At 36.2% G+C, this 20929-nt stretch overlaps 1 protein-coding gene across 1 annotated transcript in view; it reads left to right on the top strand.

The window, feature by feature from the left end:
- Positions 1-20929, top strand: part of ZNF407 (zinc finger protein 407) — a 445265-nt gene that overhangs the window by 30186 nt on the left and 394150 nt on the right. Inside the window, exons 2-3 of the mRNA XM_065398752.1 lie at positions 998-5884; positions 13411-13525. Of these exons, the coding sequence (XP_065254824.1) occupies positions 1057-5884; positions 13411-13525 (4943 nt within the window). The 5' untranslated portion in view covers positions 998-1056. The remainder of the gene's footprint in view (positions 1-997; positions 5885-13410; positions 13526-20929) is intronic.

Raw genomic sequence — 20929 nt, forward strand, 5'->3', positions numbered from 1 at the left:
GAAAGCACATGGTTTTTCTTTCCTTACCCTCTGGCACTTCTGTTACTTGTCTTTCTCCCACTGGAAAATGTGTCCTATTGTTAACTTTTCCCCTTGGAAATGACAGGTGGTTTTAGTGGTAGCATTTTGGCAATCACATGGCTTCATTTCCTCCATCAGTAGTGGTCACATTCTCTTCCTCTCATGCTGTGGCATGGGATGTGGGCAGAGGAAGGAAGGAGGGGCTTATACTGGTAAAGCTTACAAGATGATATTTAGCCAAATCCTTCTTGATTCTTCAGTTTATCCAACAGGTCTTAATCACGGTCAATTTTGTCTTTAGAGTTTTTTAATTTGGGGTTAGTCAGCTTTTTTATTCTGAAATCTCTAGTTCTGGAAAAGGTGGATTATCTGTTGTCCTCTTTGCTGAAGGCCATAGTAACTTAGAGTGCTATGTCAAGGCTGCCAGAAATAAAGGTCAGACTTCAAACTTGAGTGCCCAAGTATGGACAACTAAATCTTTATTTAGACACCTAAGTAAAAGTAGCCTAATTTTCAGGGGTGCTAAGCACTTGCAGCTCTCATTGCACAATACGACTTATGGCTAAATTGTGTAACCCTTTCTCACGTTTGAGCACTTGCTCACACAAATAGTCCTATTGAAGCCAGTGATTTTACTCAAATAAGTGCTCACCAGAATGAGTAATGGCTCCACAGTCTGGCTTTAAAGCATGGCCATTATTTAGATGCCTATATGTGAATTTGATTTAAGTGCCATAACTTTAGGATTGTCTCTCTCACCAAAAGAAAGTGATCCAGTAAAAGATATTACCTCACCCACCTTATCTCTAGTTTTAGACAGTCCTTTTGAAAATGCTGGCCAATACCTTTAATTATGGCTGTCCCCATGACACTTTAGATCAGATTGTTGTTGTTAGCTTATACCTGGGGTATTAGCAAATTATGTTTGTTTTATGTGTATACAAAAGACTAATAACAAAACTCTTTTATTTTATAGGTACTAGTACAGCCAAATGAGCTACTCCTGATACTAGAACTGTGCTGCCTTCATGAAAAATGGATGCAGAGGAAAATCAGAAGAGTGATGAAGCTGATGGGAGTTTACAAACTGATCTGACAGAAGATTCAATGAAAAATGTTTCAGTAGAAAATGCTGAATGTGATTCCTTATCTAACCAGGAAACAAGGTCCTTATCTGATGGAGTGCATCGGAGCCTTGAGAAGAAAGGAGAAGAGAATGGCAAAAACAAAAGGGCATTATTAGAATCAACTAGCCTAGAAATTACTGAAGGGGACCAATTTGAAAATGAACCTATCTCAAAAAGAATAAAGCTGGATTTTTCAAAACATACTAAAGGCAGTGAAGGCAAATCACTCAAACTCACAGTTAGGCAGGAGTCAATTGCAGAAACAGATAATCTAATAGATGGAGCCATAAAAAAGGTAGCAGTGAGTGACTGTGTCAGTGGTGACACACTTCTTTCAAATTCCTTGTGTCCACATTGTGATTTCAAAGCTGCTGATGCTACTCCACTGAAAATTCATTTGGAAAGTAAAGATTCACAAGAAGTTCCATCTGCTGTTCCTGAAAGTACTTTCCAAGTGGAAGAAATTAGTGTTAGCTGTACAGTTGGCAATATAGATAAAGTTCTTAAATGCAAAACTTGTGATCAGTTTTTCCCCTCTTACCCTGATTTGGAAAAACATATTCAAGAAAGCCACTCAAAACAACCCAAAGAGCATGTGTGTCCCCACTGTAGTTATAAAGCAGAATACAGTTTAGCTTTACAAACCCATATCAAGCAGGCTCACGGACAATCAATATTTTGCTGTGATCTCTGTGGTTTTCAGTGTGGTGAGGAGAATCTCCTACGTTCTCATTTCCTTGGCAAGACGCACCTTCGGCGTCAACATCTTGCTGCACGAGGAGGATTTGTACAGAGATTGACAAAAAGAACCATTCATAAAAAGCAGTATACGGCAGTCAAAAAGAAGAAAGTGAGAGCAAAATCTGGGCCCTATAAATCAAAGACAAGAACTGCTGATTCAAAAGAATTAAATGCTAGCAATAATCTGAAGGATTCGAAAGTAAGCTTTTCTAAACAAAGTGATGGCAGTGAACTTCTTGTCGAAATGATAACATCTAAAAATATTTCCACTGAAAAATCAGAGACTGTTACAGAGGAAAAAGAGTTTTCCTTCAGTGTAGAGGGAACTCATGAACTCCAGGCTGAAAAGCAAGAAATATCAGGGTCCTCAGAAGAAAATTTGAACAAACAAGAGCCCACCAGAAGTACCCAAAAGATAATTGGCAGTTTAAACACAACAAGGAGATTTGATAGATCAGGACATAAGAGAAATATTTTATCACTAAGAACTTCTTTCAGACAAAGTGGCTCTTTTAGATTAAAAAAGCAGGTTAAAGGAAGATATAGTTTGCTGGATGTTAGTAAAAGAGGCAAACCCAAATCTCACCGAACGCAGGCGAAACACAACTTCAGGACCCAGCTTAAACCAAGTAATTTAACGCCCAAATCTCCTAGAGAGTTAGAAATGGATGATGATGATGACATTAACAGTCAGTGTAAGGCTACCACAGAAATACAGGCTCTGAGTCAAGATAGGACAAATACCAGTTCTCCTAGCACTACAAAAACTGAGGATTCTCAGATGAAACCTGTTGCTGACAACAAAGTTCTACATACTTGCATTTACTGTGGTATTGTTTTTCAGAACAGAAAAGGTTTGGAAATTCATGTTATAAGACATCATACAAAAGAAATGCATTTTCATTGTCAAACATGTAACTATTCCTGTGCAATCAGGGGGGACTTTGAACAACACTGTCAAAGTAATAAACATCAAATGGGGTGTTGTAATTTTAATTGTCACCTTTGTTCATTTATTTGCTTGAATGATACAAGCCTTGGAACCCACATGAGTGAAGAGCATAATATGCCCCATAATTGTATTATTTGCAATCTGTATTTTCTAACTGAGGAAGAACTGATAGATCATAAAACAACTGAGAAGCATATTAGTTTATTGGCTCAACAAAATACTTCTCAATCAATTAGCACTGATTTGTCTCTGCAAACTGCAGCTTATACTACACTGGAATCAAATAATAATCTCCAAAAAATTGTAGATGAAATAGAAGTGACCATGGAGGATGAGCCCCCAAAGCCTTGCATGATAAATCATGGAAATGAATTAAAGCATTCTGTTCTCAATAAAACCCAATTTCAATGTAAAAAGTGTTTTTATAAAACAAGATCCTCCACAGTTCTTACAAGACACATAAAACTGCGACATGCACAGGAATATCATTTTCTTTGCAAAGCATGTAACCTTTATTCACTGAGCAAAGAAGGAATGGAAAAGCATATTAAAAGAAGCAAGCACCTTGAAAATGCCAGGAAAAACAATATTGGTTTACGTTTTGAGGAATGTATTGAAAGGGTATGTGTAGATGCTAGTGATGTTAAAAAAGTAATGGAGCCTTCCACTTCTGGCAATGTAAAGACTGAATTAGATAAAGAAAGTATACAGGCACCGTCCTCTACTGTGGATAACACATCCACAAATAAAGAACTGGTTCCATCAGGTGAAATTACCAAAGACAGTGAGTTAGTTTTGGCCAATGCACCAAAGAGAGGGAGACCCAAAGGCACCATTTCTAGGACATGCACCCACTGCGGTCTTTTGGCCTCCAGTGTTACCAACTTGACTGTACATATTAGACGAAAGCACAGTCACCAGTACAGCTATTTGTGTAAAGTTTGCAATTATTATACTGTAACCAAAGGTGACATGGAACGTCATTGTGCCACCAAGAAACATAAAGGTCGTGTTGAAATGGAAGCTAATGGAAAACAAAAAACAGAGGTAGTTGTTTGCCCAGAAGGAGGTAATCTTGACTCCATTAGCAAGAAGATCAACAGCCCAATGGATATTTTGAATGAACAAGTTGAGGATGATAGCCAGTCATCGGATTTGGATACTTCAGTCTTAGAAAATCAGGAAGAAGACCAGGGAAACTCCATTGAGGTAGAAGTTGACAATGTATCTCAACTTCCAGATCTGCAGTATACTAAGAACCCTATAAATATAAAACAGCATGTATTTATGGAGCCAAGTAATGTTACTCAAGATGGTGACCCATGTTTTCAGAGAAGAGTTACAGGTGCAAATGACAATAAATGTGTACACTGTGAGTTTGTTGCTCATTCATCTTCTTCTCTAGAGCTGCATGTAAAACGGAAGCATACTAAAGAATTTGAATACTACTGCATGGCTTGTGACTACTATGCAGTTACTCGTCGAGAGATGAGTAGGCACGCAGCAACAGAGAAGCATAAAATTAAAAGACAATCTTATGTTTGTTCTTCCTCTGGAGAGGAAGCAGATACAACAGATATTGCCAAAGAAACCTCTGTTATGTCTCCAAAGGATCATCAGCAAGACACAGAAGAATTTCAGACAGTTTCAGATGAAACAAAATATGTCAACAATGCTAAAGCTCAGGACGATCAAACTCTGAAAAGCTTAGCTGACTGTACTGTCTTAGATGGAAATACATCTTCAGAAATTTCGAAACAAGATGGTGCCCACAATGCAATAGGAGTTGAAGTTGAGGAGGAATCGAATGGAGGAGTAAATCCCCTTTATGAAGTCTTCCAACAAACATCTCAAAAAGATGAAGTTAAACTTAGTGAAGTGATACCTCTTAAAGAAGTAGTCATTTGTGATTTGCAGAAAAATGGGCAAGATCCAATCAATTCAAATTTCCATTGCACTGTAGAAAATCAAAATGTTTCAAATGACATGAATGCCCCAAACTTGGATTCCAAAAAAAGTGGGAAAACTTTAGAAGAAAATGGAGAAAACCTTGAAAACGAGTATAAAAATACTGAAGTTCTTGAAGAAGAATTACTAACAGAAAGTTCTCCACATGTGCCAGCTCTTCCAGAAACATATAATTTAGCAGAGCAGTCAAATCTTGATGAAAACATTAGAAATACTGTTCAAAATGTACATAGCTTAGAGGGTGACAGAAGCTTCCGAAGGGATCCTACTGTAGAGGAGGAGGAAGCCCTTATGGAGGCAAAACATGAAGCAGAAGTAACTATAAACAACAGCATTTGGGAGGCAGATGGCTCAACAGCTGAAGGCATGCAAGAAACTAGTAATGAGGCTTTGGAAACTGTTATCAGTACTGATGATAAAGGAAAGGCAATGCAAAATTTTGGCCAGTTTGATTCTTCTATAGTAAGATTAAAAAGTCATCAAGATGGAGAGTCCACTGACCACTCCGATGAAGGACAGATGTCAGGTGGAATGAAAGTTAGTGAGATAACTGTAAAAATAGATAGCTCACAAGGTGGTGGGAAAAAGAAGAAATCTGAAGGAAATCCTCTTGGGGAATCGACACGTATTCGTTGTGATGACTGTGGTTTTTTAGCAGATGGTTTAAGTGGACTAAATGTTCACATAGCCATGAAGCATCCTTCAAAAGAGAAACATTTTCATTGTTTACTCTGTGGAAAATCATTTTACACAGAAAGCAACCTTCACCAGCACTTGGCTAGTGCTGGTCACATGAGAAATGAACAGGCAAGTGTGGAAGAGTTACCGGAAGGAGGCGCCACCTTTAAATGTGTTAAGTGCACTGAGCCCTTTGATTCTGAACAGAATTTGTTTCTTCATATTAAAGAACAACATGAAGAATTACTGCGGGAGGTGAATAAGTACATTGTGGAAGACACTGAGCAAATCAACCGAGAAAGAGAGGAAAATCAAGGCAATGTGTGCAAGTATTGTGGCAAGATGTGCAGAAGTAGCAATTCCATGGCCTTCCTAGCTCACATTCGAACCCATACAGGTATGTAAGCATAAAATTTGCAGCCAATATCTTTTGACAGAAGTGGATTATGATCTATCTTTCCTCTGCATCTGCCATACTTTTCCTTGTTAATCTCTTTAACATTTCAGATAATCCAGAATTCATATAGCCTTGTGAATGTGTGCTGTCTCCTGAGCTATTGATGAAATTCAAAAGTATCTATGTGACAGGAACTATGGTGGTCAGAGGGCAGGAAACTCGGAGGGTTTCTTGTAATTTCCTTAAAAGTGCTTAAGTGTGGTTACCATATTGCCTTTAAAAAATCATAAAAAATTTCTCCTTATTCCAGGTGTTAATAATTAATTGGTTCTTATGTTATTACTATGCAGCTCTTTGGGTTTTAGAGAACACATTAGCAGTTCTTCATAACTTGTCTCCCTTATAGTTGCTAAAAGTTTCAAAATGGTTTACTTCATTTGAATTAAAAGTTAAACTTTTACATTTAATGCTTCAGTGACAGTCATTTGATATTGCATCATTCCTTGATAAATAAATATATATATATATATATATATATATATATATATATATATATATATTAAGCAACAAAATTTTGTCATAGAAAATAAGTTATTAAAAATTGGAAATAGTTTTTAGAAGATGGTATGTAATGTCAATGTGGTACACATGGATATAGCACCTGCTTTAGTTTATGTGCTGTATCACACTTTCCATTCCTTTTTATGTTCAATTTTAAGTGGAAAATTTAAAAACATTTTTGGAGAAAATGCATAAGCTGTAGTTCTAAATTTATGTAAAAATTCACTGCTATGTTTCTATAAACCTGCCATACATTCTTTATTTTAAATAGACAGCTTTTCTAAATCACTGAGCTCTGCTTAGACAAGTGGTGTCTCCATGGTTGAATTTATGAGTGGATTTGAATAATAAATTCACATTTCAATGAACATATTTTCATTAAAACTGTAAGGTTTATTTTACTGTACTTTTAAATAATGGCTTATTATGGAAGCTATAGTTTAAATTCATGCAGAATTTGAAACTTAGTGCATGGTTACAAGCAAGAGAACAAAAAGGTAAGAAACAAGAAACATTATAAAAGAATAATAATTCTTGGCATAATCCTAAAATAGTTTTGTAAGTTTTCATAGAAGAAGGCAAGGCCATGACTGGACAACATGTTTAAAATTAATCTAGGGGAGCATGGACATTGCATTTCAAACATCTTCAGGTATGTTAGTGTAAATACAGTATTAATTTTCACTGACTATTTATACACATGCTTAGTACTTTCAACATCATTTCTATCCTGTCAATAATGTATTTATGTGTAATGCTTCAGCAAACATTTAACTTTTGAATATGAAGTTAAGTCTTTAGAAGCACAGTCATGTTCACATGGTCAGAACAGCTGTATAAGCCCTTAATATGCCCTCTTAAGGCAGATAAAACTGAATAAAACTAAGGGGAAGATGCTAATGGAGCTCTCTTTAGAATTCTTTATGCAACTGTCTGGTCAAGACATGTTGCTTATAATTGATGTGTCCATTACTTGAATTCTCTTGTAATTATAGTCAATAAGTCTTGTAAATGTGTTAAAGCTCACTAAAAGCATACAAATTCAAGAACAGAGTAAGGCTAATAATTTAAAATAATCAATGTAGGCATTTCAGCACTTAATTTCCCTTGTGTGTTGATAGCTGATCATTCTTAATCCATTAAGATTTATTTAGTCGTTTACAATGCAAAATAGGTTTGCACTGGTCACTTGTGCCATTTGAAAATGTCCACCAGGTTAAGTGCAGAATGTAGTCCATTAGTCTTCCTTGACTATATGTATTAATTGCATTTAAAATCAAGTTAATGTGGATGTGAAAGTGAGGTAACTATCAATATATGACAAAGCAACCCTACTTACATAAGTTACATCATTGATTGTAACATTTAGTAAAAGTTAGCATACTTTTTAACATCTTGTAAGGGTCTGATCACCAAGTGTATTTTTATTGTGCTTTAGATTGGCCCTAAACATACAAAACAGCAGGCTTCTGGGAATTGAATACAAGTCTACCATTTCATTTTGCAAGTCATTTTCGGGGGAAAGTTACAGAACAGGTTTTAATCTGTGCTCTCTTTTCTCAGCACCTTAAAATGAATTGCTTTTCTGATACTTTGCTTATGCAAATGAAATAATAATGCTGGGACTTTTATTAATAGTTAACTGGAAGAGAGCTTACCCTTCCAAACCCTGTTTTCATATTTGTGATTTACTGTATGTTTTATATAACCTCTTCTTCCCATTTTTATCACAATGAAAGCAATTGATAAGAAATAAATGGTTTTTGGTAAGCAAGAATGGTGGCAGGAGGAAGAAACCTACCGTACTATACTGCATATTGTGTCTTGGTTAAACCTAGCAGGACAAACAAGTACAATATGTTTCCCTATCTCACCTGCACTACTGTAACACCAGCTGTATCGTACGAGATGAGTTTTCCTATTTCTTATTCCTCTTCTTGCTAAATCTTACTTCAGGAACACTCTCCTCCCCCCCCACACACACAATATTGAAAACCCTCTATTTTATATTATTTGGAATCATTAGTAGCTTTTTTTTGGAGGGTGGAAAAATATTACTAATGATTCCAAATAGTAGAATACAGAGTGTTTTCAAAATGCCTTAAATTAATTCCAAGAGATTTTCACATAGCAAATGAGAAGGGATGTTATGCCAGAGAGGAGATAACAAGCAAGTCCATCACATATTGACAAGTGAAAATGAGGAAGTGTAAAATAAAACAAAAGGAATAGTAAAGGTGGAAGACTTTTTTACTTACAATTCAAGGAGGTCCTATAATCTTAATTAACAATCAGAATTTCTGAGGTAAAATCACCTGCAGCCCTGTCATCTTTGAGGGGGCCAACAAGCATGCAGACAAAGGAGATCCAGTGGATATAGTGTATTTAGATTTTCAGAAAGCCTTTGACAAGGTCCCTCACCAAAGGCTCTTAAGCAAAATAAGCAGTCATGGAATAAGAGGGAAGGTTCTCTCATGGATTGGTAACTGGTTAAAAGATAGGAAACAAAGGGTAGGAATAAATGGTCAGTTTTCAGAATGGAGAGAGGTAAATAGTGGTGTACTGTACTGGGCCCAGTCCTATTTAACATATTCATAAACGATCTGGAAAAAGGGGTAAACAGTGATGTGGCAAAATTTGCAGATGATACAAAACTACTCAAGATAGTTAAGTCCCAGGCGGACTGTGAAGAGCTACAAGAGGATCTCACAAAAGTGGGTGACTGGGCAACAAAATGGCAGATGAAATTTAATGTTGATAAATGTAAAGTAATACACATTGGAAAACATAATCCTAACTATACATATACAATGATGGGGTCTAAGGGCTGGTCCACACTAAGCCCCCAGTTCGAACTAAGATACGCAACTTCAGCTACGTGAATAACGTAGCTGAAGTCGAAGTATCTTAGTTCGAACTTAAAGGTACTTACCGCGGGTCCACACGCGGCAGGCAGGCTCCCCCGTCGACTCCGCCTACTCCTCTCGCGGAGCAGGATTACCGGTGTCGACGGCGAGCACTTCCGGGATCGATTTATCGCGTCTAGACAAGACGCAATAAATCGATCCCAGAAGATTGATTGCTTGCCGCCGAACCAGCGGGTAAGTATTGTGACAAAGTTCCTTCTCTATCTTGGTGGGTCCTGTGCTTATTGGCGGATTTTCTTGCCTCAGAGATTCACCATGTGGGTTGGGGAACAGCACAGAGACCTTCCCCTCTGGGAGAACCCACAGTCCAGGTCAATTGGGAGGTTTGGGGGGAACCTGGGCCTGCCCTCTACTCCGGGTTCCAGCCCAGGGCCCTGTGGACTGCAGCTATCTATAGTGCCTCCTGTAACAGCTGCATGACAGCTACAACTCCCTGGGCCACTTCCCCATGGCCTCCTCCAAACACCTTCCTTATTCTCACCACAGGACCTTCCTCCTGGTGTCTGATAACGCTTGTGCTCCTCAGTCCTCCAGCAGCACACCCTCTCACTCTCAGCTCCTTGCACCTCTTGCTCCCAGCTTCTCACACTCCCACCACAAACTGAAGTGAGCTCCTTTTTAAAACCCAGGTGCCCTGATTAGCCTGCCTTTCTAGAAGCTTCTTCTTAATTGGCTCCAGGTGTCCTAATTAGCCTGCCTGCCTTAACTGGTTCTAGCAGGTTCCTGATTACTCTAGTGCAGCCCCTGCTCTGGTCACTCAGGGAACAGAAAACTACTCATCCAGTGACCAGTATATTTGCCCTCTACCAGACTCCTGTACCCCACTGGTCTGGGTCTGTCACAGTATAGACGTACCCTAAATTAGCTGTTACCACTCAAGAAAGAGATCTTGGAGTCATTGTGGATAGTTCTCTGAAATAATCCACTCAATGTGCAGCGGCAGTCAAAAAAGTGAACAGAATGTTGGGCATCATTAAGAAAGGCATAGATAATAAGACAGAAAATATCATATTGCCTCTATATAAATCCATGATACGCTCACACCTTGAATACTGCGTGCAGATGTTTGGGATTTCATCAGATTTCTCAAGCTAAATAAGGGATGGCACACACACACAAGAGCCCAAGTACGGTAGAAAGTATGGTGTTGATAACTCAGTAGGTGATACTCCTCACTCTATGTTAATGCATGGTGCTAGTGAATACTTTGGCACTGTAAATGACATTGTTGGAGGCTTAAAACTGAGGCTTTGAATATTTCTTGTCACTGGAGACCCATGATGCCTTTCACCAGAATTAAGTTTATTAACTCCAGTGGTCTGGTGAGATTGCACCACAAATCATTATATTCTGCCTTCTACATTTTCTGTAGTTTCTATGTTTTTTCATTTCCCTTTTAAAGAATGATGTTGTTATCACACGATGGCTGCTCTGTTTCCACACCACAGGTTGTGGGTGATATGATCCCTATATTTATTAAAGCTCTTTTGTTGGAAAGGTGCTGTAAATGAAGGTACTACAACTGTTTTGAAATTAATTAAGAACCAAGTGTAAAGCCAGTGAACAATGTGTCTCATTTCACAGAACAAAGAAAGTACTGAGATAATAAAAATATGGCCAAGAAAAATCTAGGTTGGGAAAAATATTGTTTTAAGTACTCGTTCAGAAAATGCAGAGTTTTGCCCCATTGATTTGACTTTATGAATCTAAAGTTTATATGTTAGGTATAAAATATATATGTATAGATTTGTTCTACCCAGAAGAGGTTTTGGACCAAATTTGGTGCCACCAAGTTAAAAGGACCTTTACTGTTTTTGTTTCAGACAATAAGTACTGGCTGTAACCTTCCAGTACTTGAATTTTCATGGTGTTTAAATGGAGATGTTAACAGACATTCAGCTGTGTATGTGAGAAAAAAATTGTCAAGGCCTCAGTGATTTTTGGCTGAGAGCAGTCAACAGAAAAATACATTTATGTATTGTCAGCACAGTGTAGCAATGAACACTAAGACCGGACTGAACTATAGTTTTTCACAAAGGAGTCATGTAAATTGAAAACAGCAAAGGTCTTATACAGAGCCCTGTGGGATACCTGCAGTAACAGAAAGAGGAACAAATTTACAATTTAATCTGCGTGAGAGAGAAACCAAAAAAAATAGGGTTGAATCCACAGGATATTTGAATTCTGTGAAATAAAATGGCAATATAACTACTGGTAGAGGGTTTTTTTTTTTCCATCATATCTGGCTATAGCCTTGATATTATTAATTGTGTAATTAGTCTTGAAGCTCATAAGTTAGAACATCAACTTTAACGTTTTTTATTTAATGTGAAGGTATATTGACACTATTCAAACTTATTTTATTTGCATGGGTCCCTTTATAGAATACAGTGTTGATTTGGAATGTCACCAAATTAATGTTTAATTTAGTTTTATCAGGGTCATTTAAATAAACTGGGGTTTTTCAGTGTGATTGATAGAATGTGATTGCTGTTAGCTGCAGTCTCAACCTGCTTTTGACATTTAAACATATAAAGCTGACTAGATATAACCATTCAGGTGCTAAATATTTTTTACATCTTCTAACAGTAGAAATGGAAGTATTAAGAGATCTGGCTTCATTGTCCTTGAACTGTGAAATATTCAACCTTGTCTGCCTGTGCTTAGTACTGTTGACTTTTTTATTTCTGCTAGAAGATTAAAATTAAATGCTTCATTTTTCGTCAGCTTTTGGGAATTAAATTGAAATTTAAGACTCTAAAATTTTTTACTAAGATCCTCAATTTCAACAAAGTATTCTTGGAGGATATTCTATTTTCAAGGACACAGCACAAAGGTTCATTGATCAAGTATGATATACTATAACATTTTTCTTATCAGAGTCTTTATGTGTATTTATTGAAGATCACATATTTCATATTATGCTTAACTCTATTGGAAGACATACTTCACAAAACATACTAAACATAATTTGAAGAATCTCTGAACATGTTGTACTTAATTTTAAATGCAATTCTGTGATTTTGATTTATTGATTTTAAGGATTTACTAGTTAGAAAATTGGAAAGTGTTACAGCATACTTTAAAATACAGTGTCATTGCTTAGTAACCTACGAATGGACATCTGCCACATTTAACCATTATACCGCAGTTGTAATGCAACTTTCTCATCTTGACTGGGGAGTCAGTGTTAATCAAGATACATTATTTCTGTACAGACTTTTTCCTGGCCTGATATGTTCAAACAGAATAGGTTATTCCTACTTCATTAGACATTTTTTAAAAATAATTCTTTGGTTTTCACTGGCCATTTAATAATAAAGTTTGTTCTTAAAATAAATAATAAGCAAAATGTCAATACTTCTGGTTTGCAGAAGCATAAATTCTTGACCATAAAGCAGTCATAAAGGCATAATATTTTACCCACTGTATAGTCATACATTGCATGTCATTACAATAGCAAGGTGATGAATCATTCTCTAGGCATGACAGAAGAAATTTGAAATACCAGTGTTACTGTGAAATCTATTCAAAGTCAGAGGAATACAGTAAATTTAAATGAACTTATCATACATATTTACTTTAAGAACAAGGATATTTTTAAGTTTACATCTTTCATCCAAACTTTTTATGGCCATTAATTGACTTAGCTATTTTGAAAATGGGGAAAGGTGTAGAAAAACTTTGATCACCTCATTTAAATGGTATCGTCCTAGTATATCGTCTTCTGATTTTAATACTCTTTATAAAAAGTAAATGGTTATTAAAAGTTCAGTATGAAAGTAGTTTCAGTGAGCTTAAGGAATGTCATTTCAGTGAACTTAAGGAAATTCTCTTTAATGGGAAATCTATGGTATATATCTGTATCCCTGGAGTGATAAGTGTATGTAATAACTTCTTTTGCGAGACAAAATTCTTAAACGGTAAATGTGGGATATCTTTTTTAAAGGTTATTTTTTCCAAGGAATTTTTATTTCTTTAACCATGAGTAATATATTATTCTAATTCAACTCGTATCTTATGCTAAATTTTACTTAGGATCAAAGCCATTCAAGTGCAAGATATGCCACTTTGCAACAGCTCAGCTCGGAGATGCCAGAAACCATGTCAAGAGGCACCTTGGGATGAGGGAATACAAGTGTCATGTCTGTGGGTGAGTAAATTGAAACAGTTTCTACGATGGTTAACCAGGAGAAGAGTGCAGGATATGCATTGTTTCAGAATTCAAAACTGTGATGTGAGCAAGAGTGGCTAAAATTATGCATGCATATCCTCCTTTCCATTGTTATGGTAAATTCCTTAAATACAGTTATGACATTCTTTTCCCACTTCTAATCCTGCACTGAAGATGAGCAATTTTACGGGCTACAAGGTCAATTTGAACCTGTAATCTGTAAATTGACTAAATTATAGGATGTTCATTCACATTGCCAGGGAGAACTGTAAATTCCATTTAAAGACATAAAAAATATATAATACAGACTTTATTCTGTGTGTATGTGGTGTGTCCCGTTTACCCCCCCGCCCCCCCGTACTGTTATAATTTTAGTTCCATTAACAGATCTGTGGGCTCTATTAGGGATTTCATTCCTTAGGAAAACAAAACGGAAGACTGGCTTTCAGACAACTGGATATAAAATATTACATGCATACTATGTTTTTAAAAAATTGAAGTATTTAATAGATGTTTGTGTTCTTGTTTGTTACAAAAAATTCCTGTTTTTCTTTCTTACTTAATAGTTATTTCTTCAGAAGGATCATTCATAATGTTTAATTGTCCTTCAAATGTGTTGCATTTAATAGGAGGCATTGAGACTCCTTAATGCAAAACTAATTAATTTAGCAGAAATGTTTAAAAGGTTTTAAAATGCCATGGCATATATGGTACATCATAGGACATTCAGAGTTGGATTTTAATACCCTACTTCTGATTAAAAATATATTTTAATGTTATTATGTGAGAGAATTAACTAATATATGCATCATATAAAAACACTTTATGCAAACCTGTGTCACCTGCTGTAGAGGTCTTATGGCTAATGTGTAAAATAGCACAGGTTCAATTAGATAATGCAGTGCACACATGAGTGGTATGGTGTGATGTTAGGGATATTATTCAGCAGGAGGTTCTTGTAGTTATCATTTGCAATACATATTTATTGCAGGACAAAGTGAGTTTCACATTTCAAAGGACAAGTGAATCTTCAGCTGAAAATGCAGCTGAGTGATTTTCACTGATTTATCTATCTATTTTACAAATAATTTTGCAAGGAATGTTATTAGATACTTTGGGTGATTTTATTCAATTGGGGTAATTGATGGTTGAGTTATTTAAATATGAACTAAATTTATATGAAGTTTGTCCTTAAGTTCACATAAGATCAGTAGTAGGATGACTTTTGTTACTTCTTATATTAGCTACAAGATTCAAGTGCAACATGGGACATTTTAATAGACATCTTTTTAGGCATTTTAAAAATCCTTTTAACAGTTTTTACCCTATAAATTACAGTATCTTTTGTGTGAAGGATAATTAACAAATACAGGTGCACAAAAAACAAAGAGAACAAAGCTTAGACTTTGCTTTAAAGTTGTCAACAAACTTGTCTATTACTTCACAATTCAACATCCCATTGACTCACATTGAAAAGTTAGCATATTATTTAATTATCATATCAACAGAGAAATAGCTTTTGTAATCACCAAATCATTAAGTTCATATCCCCTACAGAGAAGAAATTAATTGTGAGGAGAATTTGGCACATTTTCTGATATCAAAAGCTCAGTCCTATTTAGTATTGGCACGGTACTAAAATATTCTTAGAACTTGCAACAGAAAACATATAACTATCAAGAACAAAACATATTTGTATGACTTAAGCTATGGAATTAAGTCTATTAGTCACTTTGCTAGGCTAATTGTTTACTACATGCTGTTGAAATGTCATACTGGTAGCCAAATAGCTATATATTTATATTGTTGTATAGAGTTATGCCACTAATCTTCATTTACAACATAGATCTGTGTATTTTATATATAATAAAACAACCAGCCAAAGAGACATCCTCCACCACCACCACCCTCTGCGCACAAAAATCTGGTTTATAGTGCAGTTTAGTCCTTTTGCAGTTTAAATAATCATCACATTTCACTTGATATGCACCAAAAATGTATTTTAACAGTTATATATTAACATTGGTTTAATTGCAAAAGACATCTTACACTGAAGCTAACAATCCTGAAGAATTAAAATGGATTCGAAGAATAAGGAATGACCAATGCAGTTGAACTGTAGACCAAATAATGAATATGCCATCCTTAATGTGGAAGAAGGGGGAAAAAAGTATAATAGCTTGTGCTGTATTTCTGCTGTATTAATTGAAAGGATAGAAGAGTACGTAGGTTAAAAAATAAAGTAGCAACATAAAAAAATTGCTAGGATTGGCTATCGGATTAGTGGCACTATAGAGCATTGGTACATTAACACCACTGACAATGTCAATTCATTATCATTGATGGCTAAATAATCTTAGAAATGCTCAGTGGACCTATTAGTTCCTGAACATAAGCAGCTCATGCTGCATTTCTTCATTAGCTTTAATTGCTATAAATTTTACCTTTTTAAAAATCATGCTTTAAGAGGTGAAGTGATCTTTCAGGAACATTAACTCTGTAATTTTGTCACAAACAGAAGGTCCTGCACTATGTTTTCTTTTCTGCAGTAGTTAATATTCTATCCTCTGACTTTTGGATTCATAGGAATAAGCCCTCTGCTAGCTGTAAGGATAAATTGTTTTTCAAATGCTGTTGAACCTGTTCAGGAGCCTTTTCAAGGTGAAATGTCAGTGCTAGGTTGTGGTTTATTGTAGTCTCAGGATATCACTTGATTGTTTTGAAGAAGTACAATTTCCTTTTGGATCGGAAACTAAAATATTTGTAAAAATAAATATGCCAAACCAGCCTTGATTCTTTTAGGCTTGTCTAAACATTTCAATTGCTCAGAATATATTATATGTACTGTATGCCACAGAAAGGTAATTTACCTAGCTATAGAAAAACTAGAACCATTTTCTGTTTTCTTTTTTAATTTAAGTATAGGTTTTTTTCAGCTGCACAGCAGAAACTCCTTGACAGAGAAATTGGACAACACTAATCTTTTAACATTTGAAATAAACCAACTGCTCCTCATTTCCTTTTCGGGAGATGTGTTGTGATTGTTTTCCATTCCCTATATTCACGACTGGAAAATATATCCATTATTTGAGAGGGTAGTATCTATTTTCTGAGTAGTCAACTGCTACATATTTAAATTTAATTTAAAATATCTGGCTATTAATTTGCCTGAGACACTTGAGTTAGATTAGCAAATCTTAGTAGTTGCCCAGCATTTAGAATTTTTGTTTCATTTGCCCAGTGGCGTGCTTATGTTTATCATGTGCTTTTCAAATTGTATGCCTCAGGTAGAACATGAAAAATACATTGTTCTTCAGATTTTGAACAGAATTTATAGGCAACATATACATCTACTTTTCCCTTGCCTTTGCTTTCAGAAACAGATTTTATTGTTTTAAGTGTGTGTGTGTGGGGGGGAGTGTATAGGAACGTGTTTCAGCTAAGAGTGCTTCTTTCTCTCTGTCTTTCCGTCTTTCAATTTGGCTTTTTAATAAGGATCTGCTGAAGAAAATTGGTGTCAGGTAGGTTTTGGGGATATTTTTAACATTTAAAACATGCACAAAGCCATGCACACACACGGTTTAAAAGACTTCTGTTTTATTATCTTCATATTGTCATTATTCTGATTCCAGATATAATAGTCCAGTGCTTTAAGAAGCGACAGTGTATTTTTGCATAGACAACCTTCGTCTTGATTTTCTTGACGTTTTACTCAGATTTCCCTTTCTTGTGGTTCTTATTTCCACACCTCCCAGAAATGTTTTGAAATTCCTTTTCTCATTTAACTTTGGAGAAATTTTTAGATGTGCTGCTGAATAAGCCAGCACTAATAATATTAATATTAATCAACTTTGAGAATAGTTTTAAAAGCCCTAAAGATGCAAATGACTTCAGTTTATATCTTGACACTATAATTGGTGCTCTAGATAGTCTGGTGGTCTGAGAATCTGTATAAAGTCCAGTCTTTTCATGACATTGGTTGATCATCTGAGGAAAATATTTGCAGCTAAAACAGGTGTGTTAATTTATCTATAGCTTTATTAATGGGGATCTACTTTGACCTGTCAAAAGATACCAGACATAATGCAAATAAATGGTTAGTAGACTTTTTTTTCTCCATTAACTCCAGATTTTTGAGTGGGTAGTTTTAGCATCAGGATACTTACTTACTGTACTTGCTTGCATTTAGCCTTGCGAATAACATCCTCATTTCTAAACTTATCCATAGGAACAGAGAAAATGTACATTGGGTTTTCAGGGGTGCTGTAATCTACTATAAATTAACTATTTATTCTTGTGTTCTTTAAGAAACCTTAAATAGAAAGTTGCAACTCCAGTAAAACTATTTTTGTGTGGTATTACCTAGTTTTTGTGCATTAGAAGGGATCTCTGTGTAGATGATTATAATGTCACTTTCTGACCTTTGCAGCTTGAATAATTGTAAATCATTGCTTCATAACGTGTCAGAGAATGTCTGTACTAGGCAATTAAATGGCAGAATATAATAGACCAAATTATTGCCTGTCATGTTTTCAACAACACAGTTAGTATTTGAGTTACACTTAATCATTACGTGCATTAGCAACTTCATTGGAATCCAGCTTCAGGCTGAGCATGAAATACATTACATTATTTAAACCTCTAATGGTAGAAGTCATTTATTTGTGTTGAAGTGTACAACATGCAGAGTTTCATAAAGCAAGGAACACTTGAGAGCTTAATTTATCCAAATCAAAGTCTAAATGCAGATAAACAGAAGTGGCAAAAATTAGTAATTTTTATAGACTGGAAATATTTAAAAATACATGGTTGTGAGTAATTGTAGGCAGCAGGAATAAATTAAAATCACTATTTTTAGTCAGCTCAGAGAACTAAAGCTGTTGTGTATCTAAATCATCAAATGCACCATGGAATTGCATTTTTGACTGAACAATTAATTACACACATCATATCTACAGATGTATCCAAACAAAAAAATGTTTGGTTTAGCTATTTTAGGTTTAAGATTTATTTGTATTAGAAAGACAACGATTCTAGATCTAAATGTTCCTGAACTTCTATATCCAAATTTTGCAGTTTGGACCCATGTTCGTGCGGGTACGTGTGTTTGCTTTAATAAAGAAAATGACTTAAAATATATAACAGCAGTCTATGCTGACAATACATTTTAAATAAATTAATATGGCAATGCTAGAGAGTAAGGTGGAGTAAGATAATGTGTGTGTGTATTATATATGTTTCTGATTTTTGTTCAATTATATATCATCCTTTGAGATTTGCAGATTTATCACCTAGCATGTAATCTCTATTCTTACAATTTAAGATATTTAAAATGCAAATAATTTGCTTATACTCACAAAAGCCCCCAGCATCTCTTTAGCAGATGATGGTGGTATGCACACTGTTATATTTTGGATAAGACCATCTTGATGTGCTTGGAAGTTCACTGGAGATTGGCCTGAAGTTAAAGCAAATATTCTAGTTAACAAGGAAGACAGAGCGATTTAGTGAAAGTATCCTCTAGTTAACGACTTGGCAGCATGCTTCACTAGTGTCTACTGTCCGGCTATACTGGAAGAAGGACAGGAGACACTGGATATGGTTTAATTAGGCAACAACTTTATTATTAACTGTCTGGGAGTACTCGGCAGATGAGTGTTCAGTGTAGGTAACTCCATGATCATTTCAATATCTACCCAGGGGTCTTCCATCAGCTCCCCCCCTTTCCATCCTGGTCCACTAGCCAACCTGCTGCTAGGACCTTACCCTCTCCCTGACCCCTTGAATGAGGATTAAGGTGGACTATAAAGAGTGGGGGATTAGCTCCCTTATGACCCAGTCATAGGAGCCCCAAACAACCCTGGTTCCATTCCTTTAACAAACACCTCCTTTAAATACTTTACCCAAACCATTTATCTGATAACTCTATCCCTTCCCTACAGAGTCCCTGCACTGGACATCTGCGCCATGCTTACAGAATGAGTTGTCTAAATCTCTTCCATGCTTGCCCCAACTAAGTCCCACCTCCCCAAACCCTCTGTGGGGAAGGCGAAAAAACTCTCACTCTTCCTTGGCCAATCTGGCAGTGATAGAAGAATTCCTTCCTAGCCCTCCGAGAAAGGAGTGGCTACTGCAGTGCCCACAGCGGAGCCAGCGGATCCTGACCACATCTGGTATTTTGCCACTTTCAAGGGTGGGAGCTTGGGTGCTGCTCTGCTTGGTGCAGGTGAAAGAGAGCTTCCCCTGCCCAGCTTGCACCAGCACCTCCCATCTGGGAGGAAGGGGGTGAGGCAGCATCCTCACACTGACCTGCTCTGTGTCTGTAGCAATGTCCGAGCCTCTGCCCTTAAAAAGGTATATCTCTTCCCCCTGCAAGCCAGACAACTCCCCCCCCCCCCCGCCCTCCCGCTTAAGATGTGCTGTGGTCAGTATTGCAAATGGGGCAGAAAAGTCGAGACCAACTTTCCTATATAATAGTTCATTTTGAAAATGTACTTTTATCAATGTGTAACGTAATTGAATTATTATCTGGCTTTAATTGAATTATTATTATTGTACTTGCTGAAGTGAATAGGCATGAAAAGTACATACTTAAGTGAATATGTGTTTGTATTTGAATTAGGGACATTGGTGATAATTTATACTAATATCTACTATATATAACCTACTGCAATGTACTTCCAAACTGTAATTATAAAGATACACAGACTTGTGAGTGTGATATATGTGCCATGAATAACTAGTGCAGCTTCTTTTAGAAGCGTTCCCCTTTTTATTTATTTTTTAAACTATGGATGGTTCTGAAGTACCGGATACTTTATTGGACCACATAAGCATTTATTGCAGGAAAGGTCCAGTGTGCAATAAGACATTAAAGTGATTATGAATGTTACATCACACTGAGCTGCCCTTGCTTGTATTATAGTTAGGCCCATCATCAAAGTGGCAAGGTTTTCCAAATCTTTTCAAACAGAAGAGCACACTGGCTAATAAAAAAAATTGTATGGTGAGATGTCTGTCTATGGATTGTGAAAGGTTTCCTGTGACGGTGCAAAGGCACTACTGTAGATCTGGCTTATAGCAAACTAACATTCTGCTCAAGCCTACTGCACATATAAAAAGTGTTTGGATAAAGGGGCAGGGCTATCGATCATGAGCACATGGGAAATAAAGCCATTATTCTTGAACTTGGATGCCTAAAGATAAGTGCCTAAACAAGTGGTCTGATTTTCATAGGTTCAGCTTAGCATTACTGAATATTAGAGCACTGGTTTAGTTGGCACTCAAGTTTGATAGTGTTGGCCTCCCTTAAAGCACACCCTATAGGAAAGGCTTACTGGTAGGTAGAAGGAGATAGAACTGAAGTTAGCAGGGGTTGGTCTA

This window comes from Emys orbicularis, chromosome 2, assembly GCF_028017835.1.
Source record: "Emys orbicularis isolate rEmyOrb1 chromosome 2, rEmyOrb1.hap1, whole genome shotgun sequence".
Lineage (NCBI taxonomy): Eukaryota > Metazoa > Chordata > Testudines > Emydidae > Emys > Emys orbicularis.